This window comes from Panthera leo, chromosome C1, assembly GCF_018350215.1.
Source record: "Panthera leo isolate Ple1 chromosome C1, P.leo_Ple1_pat1.1, whole genome shotgun sequence".
NCBI lineage: Eukaryota > Metazoa > Chordata > Mammalia > Carnivora > Felidae > Panthera > Panthera leo.
In genome coordinates, this window is record NC_056686.1 from 40,949,152 (window position 1) to 40,969,972 (window position 20,821).

Consider the following 20,821-nt stretch of genomic DNA (forward strand, 5'->3'; position numbering starts at 1 on the left):
AAAGCAGGTATCAGATTTATAAACTACTTCCTCCACTGCAGAATACATTTCTTGGGGAGATGTAGGGTGGCTTTATTTGTACTTGTGTCATCTGGCCCAAAGTAAGTAAACAAATTTTGGTGAATCTCAGAACCATAATGGTAGTTGATTATATTCAATTCAACATTTACTTTTGTTAAACAATTTTAGTGCCTACCCTATTTAAAGTAAAACCAATTGCTCAGCATGTTCCATAATAAATATTAATATCACCATATATGAAACGATCTTCATATATGACATCCTTTACATATGGTTTTCTTTCAGTAATGAAAGCATCAAACTTGGTCTCTGAAAGGCACCTGTATTTAGAAAATCTAGCTGGGTTTATTCTGGGATCTGCCATCCTACTAGCTGCATGATTTTACTGTAAAATAGGGAAATAATCTCTTCCCTGCCCACTTTAAAAATTAAATGAAATAAATATTGTATGTAAAATCACTCCAAAACTTTATGACATTTTATAAATGTAAGGTACTATTATAATTAATTTCCTCCAACAGAATATGCTCTTAAGATGGATGACCTCCCAATGAGTTGTTTCCACCCTGGCTCAATCCTCCTTTGTGAACCATTTCTGATGCCTTTTATAGCTGCTTGAAGTCAGGGCAAGAAGGTAACTGCTTCTTCAGACACCTGACCTATCCCCAGTGCTACAATCAGACTGACAAATAACAAAATAATCACCATTAAAAATTGTTAAAATTGAGGCCTGAACATGTAAAACTAAAGTATACTAAGGACCTTATTAGCAGAACATAAAACTTAGTATTATGAACTTAATGTATGTCACCAACTTGGACAACAGAAAAAGAAACCTAAAAGTTCATAATATCCCATCTCCTCACATTCATATGACGATTTACAATTTACCAAGCACTTTCAAATCCATTAATCAATTTTCAAAACTAACCTGAAAACTGGGTTGTAGCAGTTATTATTATTACTAACTCAATTTTAGAGCTAGGGAACCAGATTAAATGACTTGCTTAAAGTTGAACCCAGCTAAAAAGGACCCATTGATTAGGAGACCTCTGGTTAAATTCAAGTCTATTTCACACAATGCCCCTTGGCACTTGCATATCAAGATCATTTAAGGTAAATGAAACCATTACCCTAAAAGCCAACGTGATAAACAGGTATGTCAATAAAATGTGGCAAATAATTCCTTCCAATTTTTCAGCACACTGCATTATTAGTCCTCAGATGTTTTGTTTTGTCTATCACTACCAAAATTCAATACCAAAATTCATCTATTAGGATTCAATTAATGCTAGTCTCAATTTCATATTAACCATAGTAAGTAAATGCACCTCTTACTGTTTTACTGTGTTTCACTAATATACAGACCCTTATCATCCTAAATTAAATCAGAAATTTTAAAGTGGATTTCTGAACATGACAAGTATTCACTAGGATTTTAAATCTGTCTAAATTTGACTTATGAGCTAGGTTACCTGGCCAGACAGTTTGACAGTTGAGTAAAATGAAAAATTAGCACATGATCTCACTTTTACCACCAAAAGCAACTTACATCACCTAAATGCTACTGAGAAATCTGCTATGAAAGGTGCAAGTATACCAAGAAACTCATGACTTCCACACCTCTTCTGTCACTCTAACTCAAAAAATGTGATTCACAGCTGACAGTCTTTCACTATCAAAAATATCATCAAATAAGAAGGAGACAAATAAATTTAACCTCAAACAAGTTAGAAGGGGATACCACAGATGACTCTAGAAGGAAGATTAGTGTACTGTAGTTGGTATAGCTTGTGTCACTCCTCAATTATTAACAAAGAAATTAAACTCCCATTCTAAAGTAATAAAATGGCATGCAACAAGGAACATGGAAAAACTTTAGCTAATAGCATCTGAAGTATAAGAAGGGCATATGGAGAAAAATGTAGCCTGTTCCCTTCTTTCAAAATATTTTCTCTCACCCTATTTTGTGCATTACACAAAAATTCCACTTTGGTGATTTTAAGTGGATTAAAGAGCCTAAGGAAGGCAAGCTAAAATGCATACAAGGACCAAGTGACAGACATGTGACAAAATCATGCTGTTTAATTATTTTCTCTGCATCAACTTTGCCGCTTAAAAAGCCTCTAATTTCAAAATTGTAAACCAAAAACTGTAATGCTAAAAAAGGCATAAAGTAAAGCTCTAACCTTGAGAGAGTAGAGTTAAGAAACTGACAGTACAAGAAAGGCGAAAAGCAGAGTGCTGCAGAATGGAAAAAATAGTCCAAACTAGAAAAAACACAGAAAGCAATATTCAAAAAAGATTAGTCAAAGCTGCAAAAAAAATGCAGTTCTAAAAAATTTAGATTATAAAGAGAAAAGAGATTATTCAAGAGACAAAACAAATGCAAATTTTTAATATATAAGGTTAAAAATTGTGATTAATAGATAATAGTGATAAAATCCCATTTTAATGTGTAATACTGATATCTAATATAAATAGACAAAGTTATCTATGTTCTAGTGAATGGACTTCAGACAAATCTATTAAAAACTCTGCACAGCAGATGCAACCTGGAGTGTCTACTAATGTTATAGACTTAACTGAACAAACATAATTTCAGAGAGTTTTGTCATTATCTGTAATTTGTATTGCTGAGAGACTTAGTGGGTATAAGATAAAGGTGGCAAGGGGAAAAAAGTCTGCATAGGTGAAAAAAGGGAAGAAACAACTGAAATACAGGTATTGTAGAGAGCACACATATAAATTTGTAACCTTTATCTTTCTGGGTGGCATCACTTTTAGCTTTCTCCACAACTTGGGGAATCCATGTCCTACATCACAAAAAATCTCAAAACCTTCACAAAATGTGCCCCCCCACACACCAAACTCACAAAATAGATAATCAAATGTTTATTTTATTAGAAAATAAGAACAAAACTCTTAGAAGTAACTTCTGTACCTGGTGGCTATAAATTTCCATTTAGTTGACTTTGGGGAAAAATCCAATTTTGACTTTTACTAGGTTAAAATGGGATTTTTTAAAACCTATGTGACAAAACTAATGCAAACTAAAATATTCTCCTGACATTTCCAAGACAGCTCTCCTTACATCACACATTTGACAACTCTTACTATATCTAACTCTGAGGAATCACCACAGCAATAATTGCTTTATAGGTCACAAGAGATTTAAAGATACAAAGCATGTATTCTTAAAGGCAAACAGCCATTAGACAGTGTGAGTCCTTTTAAAGCTCTATTAAGGGCAAGACACTGTAAATATACTATGCTAGGAAGGATTTCTAGAGGAAAAGAGAAAAATCAAGGCACAGCAAGGGTAATATAAAACAATGTAGTTTTGAAAATTCCCACTGCTGGCCAGAAACCTGGCTGAAACCTGCTGGTCACTGTTTAGATGTGAGATTTTGGCCATATCCTCAGGAAATGAAGATCATCTATGTGGCAAAAACCACACAGATTTCTTCTCAACATGATGTTTTTCTTGTTTATATATAAAATTGACACCAAGAAATAATAATCTTCCAGATTTTGTTTTCAAATTCCTATTTTCTGTAAGAGTGAATCATCAAATGAAACACAGTAATTCCTATAGATTTCATTTAAATTTTATACCTTATTCATAAAAATTAATTCACAAATCCAAGAGGGGTAAAAAAGACCACATTTTTCCACTTTTTAGGTTGGAAAATATGGTTGCCATATATGTAATGAATGTTGGGGTAAATGAGCTGCAGCCCAAGAATGTCATACAAGGCATTTGAACATATTTATAGACACAAACTAAACCACAAACAGTATACTGCTCTGCTCCTAGCCAGATACATTTTCTTCACTATTTCCTGCAAATCAAGTCTGTCATCTAACACAGCACTTGTTCCTTTCTGTTAATACATTCAGGTTTTCTTTTAAGTTGTCTTACCTTCTGTAAACTGGCCCTGTCTGATGGTGGAACCATCTCAGGAGTAAGAATGTGAGGAGGATCAATGCCCTTTATTAACTTTTGATTGATTAAGTGAAAAGCCAAGGCAAACTGATCCTTTGAAAGCTTCCCACAGTCCTTTGTGTCACATAATGTCCTGTACAAATAAACAAAATGAACAGAATATAAATGCTACAACTACCATTCTAAAAATCCAGGAAAAATGTAATAGGACTATGTAGCTTCTTAAAAATGATCAGTTGAATTAAAAAGAAAGTCATAATTTTTTTGTGTATGGCTTGCCCAAAACTCACTCAAATGTTAGAAGAGAGAGATCAGCTAAAAGTTTTAAGAGAAAGAGAATGTTCACCCTGGTGCTGAGCAGAGGTCTCTTATATGAGTTTGCTTTGTGCTTTCTCACCAATTTCCAGAACCATTACAGGTTAAGAGTTGTAGTGGGCCAAAGAATCCCAACATTCTAAATATTAAAAGATGTTAAAAATGAAACCGAAGTCTCAACAAATTTGGTTCATTAGTGGCAATAGAATGATTCTAAACCAAGCAAACATTTCCATGTTGGCTTGCCTCCTGCAACTCTTGGGAATAGGCGGATATAAGGATCACCAAGTCAAAGTAGAAACAACAGCTGCAAATGGAGTTCATATGTGAAGAGAAGGAAGCAATCTGGAAAGCTTTACAAAATCACTTAAAGAGAAACAGCAAATGTTTTATCCTATTTTTCTTTTTCTTTCTTCCTTTCTTTTTTCTTTTGTTAAGCTCAGCTTTCTGAAGTCCTGATCCATTTCATTCATTTAAAGGCAATGTGGCCTGATGAACAGACTGTGGGCTAAGGTGTCAAAGAAACCCTGAATTCCAGCTTCTCTACTTATTTCTTCTTGTGATCTTGGACAAATTTTTTTAACCTCTTCAAGCCTTAGTTTCTTCATCTATAAAGTAGAGAAAAGACATATCCTGCAAGGTTACAGTGAGAAGTAAGGCAAAGTACATAAAAAGTCTGGGCATAATGCCAACAAACAAGCCCATGACAGCTGCCATTTATTAAGTACACTGCCTAGCCTAGGCACTTGAAAGTGGCAGCTATTATTAGTTATACATATTTAATCTTTCCTAGTCTTGAGTTCTTGTTCCTCTTAAGGCAGATCTACTGTCCTCCTTTGTTCTTTTCTAAGTTTCTCTATGCAGCTATGTGGTTCCACACCTGATATTTGCTGCCTCTTGAAAACCTCAAGATAACCTCTGGTATAGTCAGGTGGATTGGCAGCAGGCACACTATAAATGTTCATATGCATTGTCTCATTTAGTGTGAAATTCACTAGCGACACTAAACTTCATGTTTTTAAGGACCAGGTGTATAATTCCTATGAAAACGTATAAAAGTATACATATACCCTACAGAATTATGTGAGCACACATTGAAGACACTGTTTTTTATATTGCTTACATTTCAGATTTTTGGATTCTCCCTTAAAAATTTAAGTTTAGGGGTGCCTGGGTGGCTCAGTCAGTTAAGTTTCTGACTTCGGCTCAGGTCATGATCTCCCAGTTCATGGGTTCAAGCGCCACATCGGGCTCCGTACTGACAGCTCAGAGCCTGGAGCCTGCTTCAGATTCTGTGTCTCCCTCTCTCTCTGTCCCTCCCCCACTCATGCTCTGTATATCTCTCAAAAATAAATAATAAACATTAAAAAAAATTTAAGTTTAATTGATATAAACAGATGCTGCATTTTAACATTTTAATAATCATTAACTGACACTGTCAATCTTATAACAGGTAATCCATTCTCAAACTTTTGTCCATTATCCAAAAGAAATCTCCAGATTTAAATTTTCTCCATAAAGAATTTTGAAACAAAACTGTCCGATTTATAAATGCCTAAAAATAAGAATGCACAAAACTAGAGTTATACAAAACCATATTTTTTAAATCAACTTAAATAAAATCTTACCAAATATGGGCTAGTAAAGGAGAAGGTAAACCTGTCTTCAGGAAAATTTCACGGACTTCCAATCCAGACACAAATCCATCCATATCTTTATCAGTTTTCAAAAAGATCTCATCATATTTAGCCTTTTCTGCAGGGGCTACAACCCACTACAGGAAAACAAAACAAAACAAAACATGTATGCATACACACACACACATATACACACATACACACATATATGTAAAATTTTTGTCAGAATAAGAAAAAAATTGAGGTGTCATTCTTTCAACCCATGACAGTATCTGTAAAAATTCTAAGCAACTCTACCCCACTAACTATAACAACAGTGTACCATTTCCATCACACCCTAATCAAAATGCTGTGGTGAAAAGAAAATTACAGAAGGAAAGTATAGGTCAGCTGGGACTACATTTACAGATGCCCTTTTTACTTTTTCCTTAAAAGTAATTTACTTAAAAAGTAATTTACTTAAAAGTAATGAGTAAATTCAAGCATAGTTAACTCTTGACTTATGAATAACCACATTAATATGGGTAACTGGGAAAGTCTATATAAACAAAATATTCAGTTAATTCTCAATCTTCATTTTTTATAATTTCATTCAGCATTCTTAAATGTAGCTGAACTGGCTGATTTGCATATTCTGTCATTATTTTCCTTTACTCAGCCTGACAAGCAGCAGGCTGGAGGAAAAAAAGGCCTTAGACAACCCAAAATTGGATAATCTGATCCCAAATAATCAAGAGTTAACTGGGGATTAAAAAAACAAAACATCTATTAACTATACCCAAGCAAGCATGCCAGATTAGCATGGAGTATCTTCTGTCTCCAACTTTAATTCCAGGTAGATCAAGGCAAAGCCAATAAAACATCCATATACCTAAGTAAGGCCAAATGCAGAAGAAGATTTATCTGTCTTCTCCAGGACATCACATTATGCAGGTTTAACCAGAGGGTGCTCTAAATCTTTGATCCCTTTGATTGCTCCTTCTATCTTCATCAAGCAATCAATTGTTAAATGACATGCACTTAAAAAAAGTCCTTTAACACTGATAGATCTATACCTGTCTTAATGGTGCTTTGGTAGGTAAAATGCCTACAGGTGGTAAGGAGTGGTAAGGTTCCTTGGCTGATGCTGAAGAGGGGATCAACCGCACAGAGCCTGATATACTGACCGTTTTTCTCTTAGAAGGTGGCACCAAGGCAGGAGGCAAGGACATTGGCACTGGTTCTTTCTCCAATGCGCAGTATACCAAAAACATGGCCTTCAAAAGAGATGAACCAGGGTCATATATATTAAAATCATTTAACAACATACACCCACTAAATAGATTACTGTTTAATAACAAAGCATCTTCAAGCTGTCACACATTCTTTTTTTTAGAAATTAGAGTGGGAAAAAAAGAAGGAGGAAAAGAGAGAGAGACGAAAGGAAGAAAGGAGAAAAGGAAATAAATCAAAGTCAAGCAACTGTTAGAAAGATATCCAGAGCAGCAAAAACTCAGACACATACCCTTCAACTGAAGTTCTTGCAATGTTAAAAGCATACAATCAGGGGAAAAGGTATTTGTAAAGAAAGAGCTAATCTCCTAAAATGAGTCCCTAGAAATTAACAGAAGCAAAAAAAAAAAAAAAAAAAAAAAAAATCCAATAGGAAAATGGGCAGAAGAGTATAAACAGATATTTTACAGAAAAGTATTATGAATGGCCTATCCTTTAACATACAAAAATATGCTCCCTTTCACTCAAAAGAAAACTTCAAGTTAAAACTATATTAAAATACCATTTTCCACTTAATGGCAAAAATCCCAAGTTTCATAATGTACTTTGTTAACTAGACTGTGCAAATAGGCCCCCTCAGACATTGCTCATGGGAGCTCAAACTGTACCAAGCCTATGAAGGGCAAATTGGCAACAACTACCAAATTTATTTACTTCTCCTTTGGCTCAGCAATCCCCCATCTGGGAATCTACCTTCAGACTTACCTGCCTACATAAAAAACACTATGTGAAAAAGATTATTAAGAGTAGAATTATATGAATCAGCACCCAAGTCCTCAAAACAAAAGACTGGTTTAAAAAATTATGGTACATCTATACAATAAAATACTATGAAACAAAAACAGAAACAAAACCAACAAACAAAAAACCATGGGAAACATTCTCTATCCTAACTGGGATACCTTCACAAATACATAAAACTATCAAAACTCATCAAATTATATACTTAAATTGAATGCAATTCACTATATGTGGTCCTCAATAAAGCTGACCCAGAAAAAAAAAAAAGAATTATGTAGACTTCTCTATGTGAAAAGATATCCAAGTACAGTGTTAATGTATAAAACAGTGTATACAGTGTGTTATCTTTTGTCGTAAGGAGGTGGTAATTATTAATATGTACTTACATTTACATTTAAAAATTCTACTGGTATGAACAAGAAACTAAGAAAAGTGGTTGGTTAGAGAGTAGGTATAAATGGAGAACTGAGGGCAAGGATGGAACTGACATTTTTTCCCACGGAGTATCTTATACTGCACTGATTTCTGAACCATGAGAATATATTAGCTATTAAAATTATTTTTAATTACTAAATACATAAAGATTTGCATAAAGCATTCTACATATAGAATGCCCCAGGATACTCCCTTCATTTTAAAGAATTCAAGACACCTTCAAGACTTTCAAAAGATAAAGTTTCCGTGACAATCTTCAAGCATATGAAATTAATCAAAGCAACTTGGAACCTCCAAAAAAATTCCAACAGCAACTGGAAGGAAGCTTAACTACTTAATTATTTTGTTTCCACTGAAAATGACATTTTTCCCTGAAAAGAAATTTGCTTCCAATTCTAAGTTTTATGAGCCTTTCAAATTAGTATTGATTGAACACCTAATACAATAACACTCATCCATGATTTATGATTACTAATATTTTATATATGAGGAAACTGAAGCTCAGAAATGCTGACTTGCCTGATATTTTTAAAGAAGTCATAGTATAGGGTTCAAAGCAAGGTCTGGCTACAAAGCTCTTATTTTCCCCAGATTTGATCAGCTGCATTAGGAGAATCCATGTAATTTTACAATACCATGCTGTCCTCTACAGGGGCTAAAACTAACCTTTCACCCTTTGGGACCCAAATTGTAGAAGGTATCAGAATTACCTGGACAACTTTATAAAGCACAGATTTCTGGGCTCCATTCCCAGAATTCTACAATCATTAAGTCTGGGTTGGGCCAAATATTTTACATTTCTAAGAAGTTTCCAAAGATGCTGATGCTCCTTGTCCTGGGACCACATTTAACCATTTGACCCAAACCAAGAACTCTCCTCTCCCCATTCATTAGTCAACTTGAAGAATTCAATTTAGTTTTAGAAAAACACAAACTTTAATTCTGCAAAATCTTGAAATTCCAGAGTGAAAACAATCTGGCTAGCACATACTTTCAACCAAATTCACGAAATGTGTAATATTATTAAATTGGCACTGAGCTAAAAGAAGTGACTAACATGCACATTAAAGGTCAGCATTCCTCTTGCTGCAGATGGGAGTCATTTCCTGGAAAAAGTAGACACTAGAAGCAAAAAAGCTATGTCAGCTATCTGCTGCCAATAGACAACACATTTTTTGAAAGTTAAAAAAAAGTATCATTAATTTGATGTTGCCTTGAAAATAGTTTCCCTCACAAAACTGAAGCCAAAAATTTGTCTACCAAATAAAACAGAAAAAGTGAACAGTATACTGCTGGGTTGCAATTTTTTTTATTATATTGTACTTTATCCTAATCAAAGACTGCCATTGAAACAAATACAGCAACTAAATCAAATGATGCACCATATTCACAAAAAGAAAGGAAGGAAGGAAGGAAGGAAGGAAGGAAGGAAGGAAGGACCTAGCAAAAACAAGCCTAAGCTTTCTCAGTGATAACAGGGAAAGAGGGGATTTAGTTTTACTGTTGCAGTCAATTACCAGTAGCTGCTCACTTTCTTTGCCTTTTTTTTCCCTCTGTGCCTTTAGGGAATATTTCTCAAATTTTAGTGGCCATCAGGATTCCTGGGAGGGTTTCTTCGACCCTACCCCAGAGATTATGACTCAGTTGGTCTGGGGTAAGGCCTGAGAATCTACAATTCTAATACGTTCTCTGGTAATGTTGATTTTGCTGATGGGAGACCATACATTGAAAACCAGTATTTTAGGAGTATCTTAAGAGTTTTATTTGCTCATTTGTCTCCTCAATCACTTGACCTGCCAAGTTTTAATTTCTTAAAATAGCATTCTGGGATGAAAATAACAGCCATTTATTATGTGTTACAAATAATACAAGTTTTCTTCATCACTGTAATTCAACAAAATATTTACTGAGAATTTCTAGCCACCAGGCACTGTGCTAAGCACTAGAAATACAAAAATAAAAAGATTTTTCACATTTACCGCCCAATAGAAGCAGCAAACATGTAACAAGTTAATTTCAGTCCAATGTGAACGTGTTAAGACAAACAAGAAAAAAAAAACTAATAAACCCCAAAGTGCCAAAAACTCTTCACATAATGAGGACCCAACAAATGCTACTGACAAAAATTTAGACCACTTACTTGACAGAAAAAGGTAAGGCCTTGTAAGAATGTAAAAATCAATATGAAGGATCCGGAAGGAAGATGGCGGCATAGGAGGACGCTGGGCTCACCATGTCCTGCTGACCACTTAGATTCCACCCACATCTGCCTAAATAACCCAGAAAACCACCAGAAGACTAGCAGAATGGACTCTCCGGACCCAAGCGTAGACAAGAGGCCCATGGAAGAGGGTAGGAAGGGCAGAGAGGCGGTTCGTGCCACACAGACTGGCAGGAGAGAGCCGGAGAGGCGGAGGGGCAGCCAGCCCACCCGGCAAGGCAGAGCGCCCGAGTGTGGCATGCAAAAGTGGAAGGGCCGGACGGAGTGTGTTCTGACAGCCAGTGGGACTTAACATCTGGAATGTTATAAGTCAACAGCTCTGCTCTGAGAGGGTGAGGGCTAGAGAACAACGGGAGGGAAAGTTGTTGAGCCCCGAAGGACAGAGCTCAGCTTGGCAGGAAACAAAGGCGCTGGCCAGCACCATCTCCTTCGCCCATCCCCCAGATGAAATCCCAAAGGGAACCAGTTCCCCTCACGAACTTGCTTGCACCACGCAAACACCCAATGCTGTGCTTCTGTGGATCCATCGCTCCAATGGGTCTGCCTCCCTCCCAATGCCACAGGGCCCCTCCCAAAGCAGACCACTTAAGGCAAAGCAATCTGAGTCTGCCCCTCCCGCCCCTGTGCACCTTGCGGATCCACCCCGGCTACTACGCCAGATCCCATTGAAGCAGCACCACAAGCCTGGCAGTGTGCAAGTAGCCCAGACAGGGGCCACACCACTGCACAGTGAGTCCTGCCCCTGGGAGAGGGAAAGATAAGGTACACACCAGTCTGACTGTGGCCCCAGCAGTGGGCTGGGGACAAACATCAGGTCTGACTGCGGCCCTGCACACCAACGCAAGTTACTCCAGACAGCACAGAGGAAGAGCCCTATAGTTCTGCGCCACTCTAGGGACTATCCAAAATGACGAAACGGAAGAATTCTCCTCAAAAGAAACTCCAGGTGGGGCACCTGGGTGGCTCAGTTGGTTAAACGGCCGACTTCAGCTCAGGTCATGATCTCGTGGTCCATGAGTTCGAGCCCCGCATCAGGCTCTGTGCTGACAGCTCAGAGCCTGGAGCCTGTTTCAGATTCTGTGTCTCCCTCTCTCTGACCCTCCCCCGTTCATGCTCTGTCTCTCTCTGTCTCAAAAATAAATAAAAGTTAAAAAAAAATTAAAAAAAAAAAACAACTCCAGGAAGTAGCGACAGCTAACGAACTGATCACAAACAATTTAAGCAATGTAATAGAAAATGAATTTAAAATAATAGTCATAAAATTAATCACTGCGCTTGAAAAAAGTACAGAGGACAGTAGAGAATCTATTACTACAGAGATCAAGGAGGAGTCAGAGGAGCTAAAAAAATGTTATAAATGAGCTGCAAAATAAAATGGAGGCAACCACAGCTCGATTGAAGAGGCAGAGGAAAGAATAGGTGAATTAGAAGATAAAATTATGGAAAAAGAGGAAGCTGAGAAAAAGAGAGATAAAAAAATCCAGGAGTATGAGGGGAGAATTAGAGAACTAAGTGACACAATTAAACGCAACAATATACGCATAAGTGGGATTCCAGAGGAGGAGGAGAGAGGGAAAGGTGCTGAAGGGGTACTTGAAGAAATCATAGCTGAGAACTTCCCTGATCTGGGGAAGGAAAAAGGCATTGAAATCCAAGAGGCACAGAGAACTCCCTTCAAACGTAACTTGAATCGATCTTCTGCACGACATATCATAGTGAAACTGGCAAAATACAAGGATAAAGAGAAAATTCTGAAAGCAGCTAGGGATAAACATGCTCTAACATATAAAGGGAGACCGATAAGACTAGTGATGGATCTATCTACTGAAACTTGGCAGGCCAGAAAGGAATGGCAGGAAATCTTCAATGTGATGAACAGAAAAAAAAATATGCAGCCGAGAATCCGTTATCCAGCAAGTCTGTCATTTAGAATAGAAGGAGAGATAAAGGTCTTCCCAAACAAACAAAAACTGAAGGAATTCGTCACCACTAAACCAGCCCTACAAGAGATCCTAAGGGGGAGTCTGTGAGACAAAGTACCAGAGACATCACTACAAGCATGAAACCTACAGACATCACAATGACTGTAAACCCCTATCTTTCTATGATAACACTGAATGTAAATGGACTAAATGCTCCAACCAAAAGACACAGGGTATCAGAATGGATAAAAAAACAAGACCCATCTATTTTCTGCCTATAAGAGATGCATTTTAGACCTGAGGACACCTTCAGATTGAAAGTGAGGGGATGGAGAACTTTCTATCATGCTACTGGAAGTCAAAAGAGAGCTGGAGTAGCCATACTTATATCAAACAAACTAGACTTCAAATTAAAGGCTGTAACAAGAGATGAAGAAGGGCATTATATAATCATTACAGGGTCTATCCATCAGGAAGAGCTAACAATTATAAATGTCTATGCACCGAATATGGGAGCCCCAAATATATAAAACAATTACTCACAAACATAAGCAACCTTATTGATAAGAATGTGGTCATTGCAGGGGACTTTAATACTCTACTTACCGCAATGGATAGATCATGTAGGCACAGGATCAATAAAGAAACAAGGGCCCTGAATGATACATTGGATCAGATGGACTTGACAGATATTTAGAATTCTACATCCCAAAGCAACAGAATATACTTTCTTCTCGAGTGCACATGGAACTTTCTCCAAGATAGATCATATACTGGGTCACAAAACAGCCCTTCATAAGTTTACAAGAATTGAAATTATACCATGCATACTTTCAGACCACAATGCTATGAAGCTTGAAATCAACCACAGGAAAAAGTCTGGAAAACCTCCAAAAGCATGGAGGTTAAAGAACACCCTACTAAAGAATGAATGGGTCAACCAGGCAATTAGAGAAGAAATTAAGAAATATATGGAAACAAACGAAAATGAAAATACAACAATCCAAACACTCTGGGATGTAGCAAAGGCGGTTCTGAGAGGAAAATACATTGCAATCCAGGCCTATCTCAAGAAACAAGAAAAATCCCAAATACAAAATCTAGCAGCACACCCAAAGGAAACAGAAGTAGAACAGCAAAGACACCCCAAACCCAGCAGAAGAGAAATAAAAAAGATCAGAGCAGAAATAAACAATATAGAATCTAAAAAAACTATACAGCAGATCAATGAAACCCAGAGTTGGTTTTTTGAAAAAATAAACAAAATTGATAAACCTCTAGCCAGGCTTCTCAAAAAGAAAAGGGAGATGACCCAAATAGATAAAATCATGAATGAAAATGGAATTATTACAACCAATCCCTCAGAAATACAAGCAATTATCAGGGAATACTATGAAAAATTAATGCCAACAAACTGGACAACCTGGAAGAAATGGACAAATTCCTAAACACTCACACACTTCCAAAACTCAACAGGAAGAAATAGAAAACTTGAACAGACCCATAACCAGGGAAGAAATTGAATCAGTCATCAAAAATCTCCCAACAAATAAGAGTCCAGGACGAGATGGCTTCCCAGGGGAATTCTACCAGACATTTAAAGCAGAGATAATACCTATCCTTCTCAAGCTATTCCAAAAAATAGAAAGGGAAGGAAAACTTCCAGACTCATTCTATGAAGCCAGCATTACTGTGATTCCTAAACCAGACAGAGACCCAGTAAAAAAAAGAGAACTACAGGCCAATATCCCTGATGAATATGGATGCAAAAATTCTCAATAAGATACTAGCAAATCGAATTCAACAGCATATAAAAAGAATTATTCACCATGATCAAGTGGGATTCATTCCTGGGCTGCAGGGCTGGTTCAACATTTGCAAATCAACCACTGTGATACATTACATTAATAAAGGAAAAGAAAAGAACCATATGATCCTGTCAATCGATGCAGAAAAAGCATTTGACAAAATTCAGCATCCTTTCTTAATAAAAACCCTTGAGAAAGTCGGGATAGGAGGAACATACTTAAACATCATAAAAGCCATTTATGAATAGCCCACAGCTAACATCATCCTCAATGGGGGAAAACTGAGAGCTTTTTCCCTGAGGTCAGAAACACGACAGGGATGTTGTTTAACATAGTGTTGTAAGTGCTAGCATCAGTAATCAGACAACAAAAGGAAATCAAAGGCATCAAAATTGGCAAAGATGAAGTCAAGCTTTCACTTTTGCAGATGACATGATATTATACATGGAAAATCCGATAGACTCCATGAGAAGTCTGCTAGAACTGACACATGAATTCAGCAAAGTTGCAGGATACAAAATCAATGTACAGAAATCAGTTGCACTCTTATACACTAATAATGAAGCAACAGAAAGACAAATAAAGAAACTGATCCCATTCACAATTGCACCAAGAAGCATAAAATACCTAGGAATAAACCTGACCAAAGATGTAAAAGATCTGTACGCTGAAAACTATAGAAAGCTTATGAAGGTAATTGAAGAAGATATAAAGAAATGGAAAGACATTCCATGCTCATGGATTGGAAGAATAAACATTGTTAAAATGTCAATACTACCCAAAGCTATCTACACATTCAATGCAATCCCAATCAAAATTGTACCAGCATTCTTCTCGAAGCTAGAACAAGCAATCCTAAAATTCGTATGGAACCACAAAAGGCCCTGAATAGCCAAAGAAATTTTGAAGAAGACCAAAGCAGGAGGCATCACAATCCCAGACTTTAGCCTCTACTACAAAGCTGTAATCATCAAGACAGCATGGTATTGGCACAAAAACAGACACATAGACCAATGGAATAGAATAGAAACCCCAGAACTAGACCCACAAACATATGGCCAACTCATCTTTGACAAAGCAGGAAAGAACATCCAATGGAAAAAAGACAGTCTCTTTAACAAATGGTGCTGGGAGAACTGGACAGCAACATGCAGAAGGATGAAACTAGACCACTTTCTCACACCATTCACAAAAATAAACTCAAAATGGATAAAGGACCTGAATGTGAGACAGGAAACCATCAAAACCCTAGAGAAGAAAGCAGGAAAAGACCTCTCTGACCTCAGCCACAGCAATTTCTTACTTGACACATCCCCAAAGGCAAGGGAATTAAAAGCAAAAATGAACTATTGGGACCTCGTGAAGATAAAAAGCTTCTGCACAGCAAAGGAAACAACCAACAGAACTAAAAGGCAACCAACGCAATGGGAAAAGATATTTGCAAATGACGTATCAGACAAAGGGCTAGTATCCAAAATCTATAAAGAGCTCACCAAACTCCACACCCGAAAAACAAATAATCCAGTGAAGAAATGGGCAGAAAACATGAATAGACACTTCTCTAAAGAAGACATCCAGATGGCCAACAGGCACATGAAAAGATGCTCAACGTCGCTCCTCATCAGGAAAATACAAATCAAAACCACACTCAGATATCACCTCACGCCAGTCAGAGTGGCTAAAATGAACAAATGAGGAGACTATAGATGCTGGAGAGGATGTGGAGAAACGGGAACCCTCTTACACTGTTGGTGGGAATGCAAACTGGTGCAGCCACTCTGGAAAACAGTGTGGAGGTTCCTCAAAAAATTAAAAATAGACTTACCCTATGACCCAGCAATTGCACTGCTTGGAATTTACCCAAAGGATACAGGAGTACTGATGCATAGGGGCACTTGTACCCCAATGTTTATAGCAGCACTCTCAACAATAGCCAAATTATGGAAAGAGCCTAAATGTCCATCAACTGACGAATGGATAAAGAAATTGTGGTTTATATACACAATGGACTACTACGTGGCAATGAGAAAGAACGAAACATGGCCTTTCGTAGCAACGTGGATGGAACTGGAGAGTGTTATGTTAAGTGAAATAAGTCATACAGAGAAAGACAGATACCATATGGTTTCACTCTTATGTGGATCCTGAGAAACTTAACAGAAGACCATGGGGGAGGGGAAGAGGAAAGGAAAAAAAGAGGTTGAAGAGGGAGAGAGCCAAAGCATAAGAGACTCTTAAAAACTGAGAACAAACTGAGGGGTGATGGGGGGTGGGAGGCGGGGGAGGGTGGGTGATGGGTATTGAGGAGGGCACCTTTTGGGATGAGCACTGGGTGTTGTATGGAAACCAATTTAACAATAAATTTCATATTAATAATAATAATAACAATAATTTTTAAAAATCAACATGAAGATACCAAGTCAGAATACAAAATAAAAAGCATGAGTCTGCCTCTCCAAAATAGAGTAGGAAAAGGGGAAAAGAGTAACTTTATAGTGAAGAAACCTGGGAAACACCAACTTTACCAAGTGATGAAGGTTAACATCACCTGTAATGGCATGTGGACACCAAGTACCCCCTGATAAATGTTATGAGAAAGGCATTTCACATCTGTGGTATTCTTTCCAAAAACCCATAGCCTAGAATGGTAGACATTCTACAGGATATCTAGCTAGAGCTCTTTTTTTTTTTTTTTTTAATGCTTACTTATTTTCAGAGAGACTGAGAAAGAGCATGGCAGAGCAGGGGTAAATAGAGTTGGGGGCGGGGAGGAAAATCCCAAGCAGGCTCCACACTGCCAGCACAGAGCCCAGTGTGGGGCTGGATCCCATGAACCATGAGATCATGACCTGAGCTGAAATCAAGAGAAGGACACTTAACCAAGTGAGCCACCCAGACGCCCCTATAGCCAAAGTCATAGAAAAACAAGGCAAGAAAGAGAAACTATCATATACTAAAGGAGACATCAGGGAAATGCACATCAAAACCACAATGACCTATCACCTTACACCTGTCAAACCAGTCAAAACCAGGAAGACAAGAAATAACAAGTGTTGGTGAGGATGTGGAGAAAAAGGAATCCTTTTCACTACTGGTGGGAATATAAATTAGTACAACCACTGTGGAAAACAGTATGGAGGTTCGTCAAAAAATTAAAAATAGAAATACCATTTGATCCAGTAATTTCACTACTGGGTATTTACTCAGAGAAAACAAAATCTCTAATTCAAAAAGATGTATGCACCCCCCAAGTTTATTGCAGTATTATCTACAATGGCAAAGATATGAAAGGAACTCAAGTGTCCATCGATAGATGAATAAAGAGATGTGGTGTACACACACACACACACACTGGAATATTGATTACTCAGCCATAAAAAACAGTGAGATATTGCCATCTGCAACAATATGAATGGACCTAGCGAATATAATGCTAAGTGAAATAAGTCAGACAGAGAAAGACAAATACCATATGATCTCACTCATTTCCGGAATCTAAGAAACAAATGAACAAACAAACAAAGACAAACAAACAAGAAAACAGATTCTTAAATACAGAAAACTGGTGGTTGCCAGAAGGGTGGTGGGGGTGGAGAATGAGATAGAATCCCATTATAAATAGATAAAGGAGATTAAGAAGTACAAACTTCCAGTTGTAAAATAAATTAAGTCATGAAGATGAAAAGCATAGCATAGGGAATATAGTCAATAAGATTGTAATAATGTTGTTTGGTAACAGATGGTAACTATACTCATTGTGGTGAGCAGTGAGTAATGTACAGAATTGTTGAATCATTATTGTACACCTGAAACTAATACAACCCTGTATGGTACTCATATTATTTCAATTTTTTTTTTAAAAAGTTACAGATTCTGAGAAGTAAAAAAAAAATAAAAAATGTATGGACTATGTTGCCCCACTCATAAAGTAAAAAGGTGGAAAAAGATTTATCAGGCAAAGTCTACCAAAAGAATGCAGTGAGACTATTAACATTGACAAAATTACAAGGAAAATCTTAGAACCAAAAGACCTAAATAACTGAGTAAAATCTAGAATTTTTAAAAATGTTCTAAAATCTTCTTGGGTTATGAGGTGAAGAAGAAAGAAGAGAAAATATAATCTAAAGAATTTGTTTTACTAGAGTGAAGGTTACTTTATTTTCAACAACTAGAGAAACAAGTATTATAAGTACAGGAATAGGTGTTATTAACCATTAATGCCACAGACATTATAACAGAATTTCCAATTTAATAAGAAGGGAAACTGAATGAATCACTACTTGATAACCAACAATAAGAACAGAAAAAAAAGAGAAAATAATTATGTAAAATAAATAAGATGGGGGAATAAAATCAGTATCTGCATCATTATCTTAAAAGACAAAAACTGTCAAATTAGGTAAAAAATTGAAACAAAGCACCGTGCTGTTTTCAAGAGATACATTTTAAATATAAGAAATATCAGGTAATCCAGACAAAAAGAGAACAGAGGCTGTATAAATATCACATGAGCTGGAATTCAAAGTTAAAGGCACTGCTTAAGCATGATAAAGTTGGAAAGAATTTCTCAGGAATGCACATAGAAAGAAATCAAAGGTGCAAAATGGTTAAAATTAGTGAATCTAGGAGAAGGCAGATAGGTATTTATTATTTTTTTTAAGTAGTAACTTCCTATAAATGCATCATTCATTCTTAAATTAGTCTTTTTGTTTTTTTAAGTTTATTCATTTTGCGAGCGCGTGCATGAGTAGGGGAGGGGCAGAGAGAGGGAGAGAGAGAGAGAATCCCAAGCAGGCTCTGCACTGTCAGTGCAGAGCCCAATGCGGTCAAACTCACAAACCATGAGATCATACCCTGAGCCAAAGTCAGATGATTAAATGACTGAGCTACCCAGGTGTCCCTTAAATTATTCTTTCAATAAAAGTTTACTTTAAGAAAAGAGTAGGTTGTCTAGTAAAAGCCTTCAAGGAATTTAAGATAAACTGTGTTTAATCACTTACCTTAGCACATACTACCATTTAATCAAATGAGAATAATACTATTCTCCATCTATCTTAACTATGCTTATACAAATGCTTCTTTAAAATTTTTAATATTTGTCTTTATAAGAAAAAAAATCCCTCTACACATCTTACTAATGCAAAGATTTTGTGTCAACATTCTTAACACAAAAACTATGAAAAGTTAATATATAGTGTAACAGTCTTTCAAAATACATCATCAGCCAAATCTCTTCAATATACCACCTTGTTTCCCCAAAATATAACACAAACACTGATTCAACCCTTAACATATAGCTGGGATAACTTCTGTCATCATTGCAAGGGAGATTCCCTGCCACTTCCCAATTATCACCCAAATTAAAATAAAAAGGACTAGGAACCTATTACCATCAATTCAAGTCACTTTAAGTTTCCATTTCTGTATATTTTTTCAAATGTAAAAATAATTATTCTGCCTATTTTAATAGGTTCTTGAGATAGAATAAAATTTATTAAAGTGCAAAAAAAAGTAATGCTGAAGAGAAAGTGAAACATAATCAATAAAATTGATATAATGAATTTATGGAGATCTAACATCTTCTGAGCAGAAATGTTGACATATCCAGGGAACATATGTAAAAATGGGTCATGAACTTGGCAACAAAGAAAACCTTAAGAATTTTTTTTAAGTAGAGATTTTAAAGAGCACATTCTCTAGGCATAATCAAATCAAGCTAATATACAAAGGGAACTAAAAACCAAAAAAAATTAACTACTTTGAAATTAGGAAACATTTTCCTAAACATAATAAAAAAAAAACCCCTAAAAGTTATCTAAAAAGTAGTAAAAAGGAGAATACTTTGTATCAGTATCTATGGAAGCCAGTTAAACCTGTACTCAAGAGAAAATACATGATTTAAAATTTTTAATAGTAAAGATGATAAAAGAAACTACTAGGAAGAAGGAATTAAGATAAAAGCAAAAAAGAATGGCAAAGTCAAAACATAATAGAAATGATAAATCTAAAAGATGGTTCTGTTTAAAAGATTGATAAACTAAATAAAATTCAATTAAACAAAAGATGGAGGGAGCAAAAATATGTAAGATTTGGAATGACAAAGTAGCACAAACCCCGGAAGAGATTAAAAGAATAACTTCACAATGAGTTTGAAAAGTCAAAGAAATAGACAATTTCTTAGTAAAATAAGGAGAGAAAATCTGAACAGACTAATTTCCAAATAATAGATTAAAGGGGGGGTTAGAGATTTACTCTTCATGAGCTCACGGCAGAGTTCGATCTAACCTTTAAGGAAGAAGTGAATACAACTTTATTTGAATTCAACTTCCAATTTCCAGGGATAACATGTCTTCAGATAAGATGTCAAAACTTTCTCTGCCTTTATAAATGAAGTGAAACTACAGTGTTATCCATGTTTTCCTTTAATAAAATAAATGTGAAAATCTGGGGGTATATTTGAAGTAAAATTATTCCATAGCAGAGAGGTACCAAGATACCTG

At 36.3% G+C, this 20,821-nt stretch overlaps 1 protein-coding gene across 2 annotated transcripts in view; it reads right to left on the reverse strand.

Moving 5' to 3' along the window:
* EPS15 (epidermal growth factor receptor pathway substrate 15) overlaps positions 1 to 20,821 on the reverse strand; it is a 155,583-nt gene that overhangs the window by 79,980 nt on the left and 54,782 nt on the right. For both annotated transcript variants that reach the window (XM_042951217.1, XM_042951218.1), the window contains exons 9-11: positions 7,089 to 7,178; positions 5,914 to 6,059; positions 3,947 to 4,103 (exon numbers count right to left, since the gene is read on the reverse strand). In XM_042951217.1, coding sequence (XP_042807151.1) covers positions 3,947 to 4,103; positions 5,914 to 6,059; positions 7,089 to 7,178 — 393 coding nt within the window. The remainder of the gene's footprint in view (positions 1 to 3,946; positions 4,104 to 5,913; positions 6,060 to 7,088; positions 7,179 to 20,821) is intronic.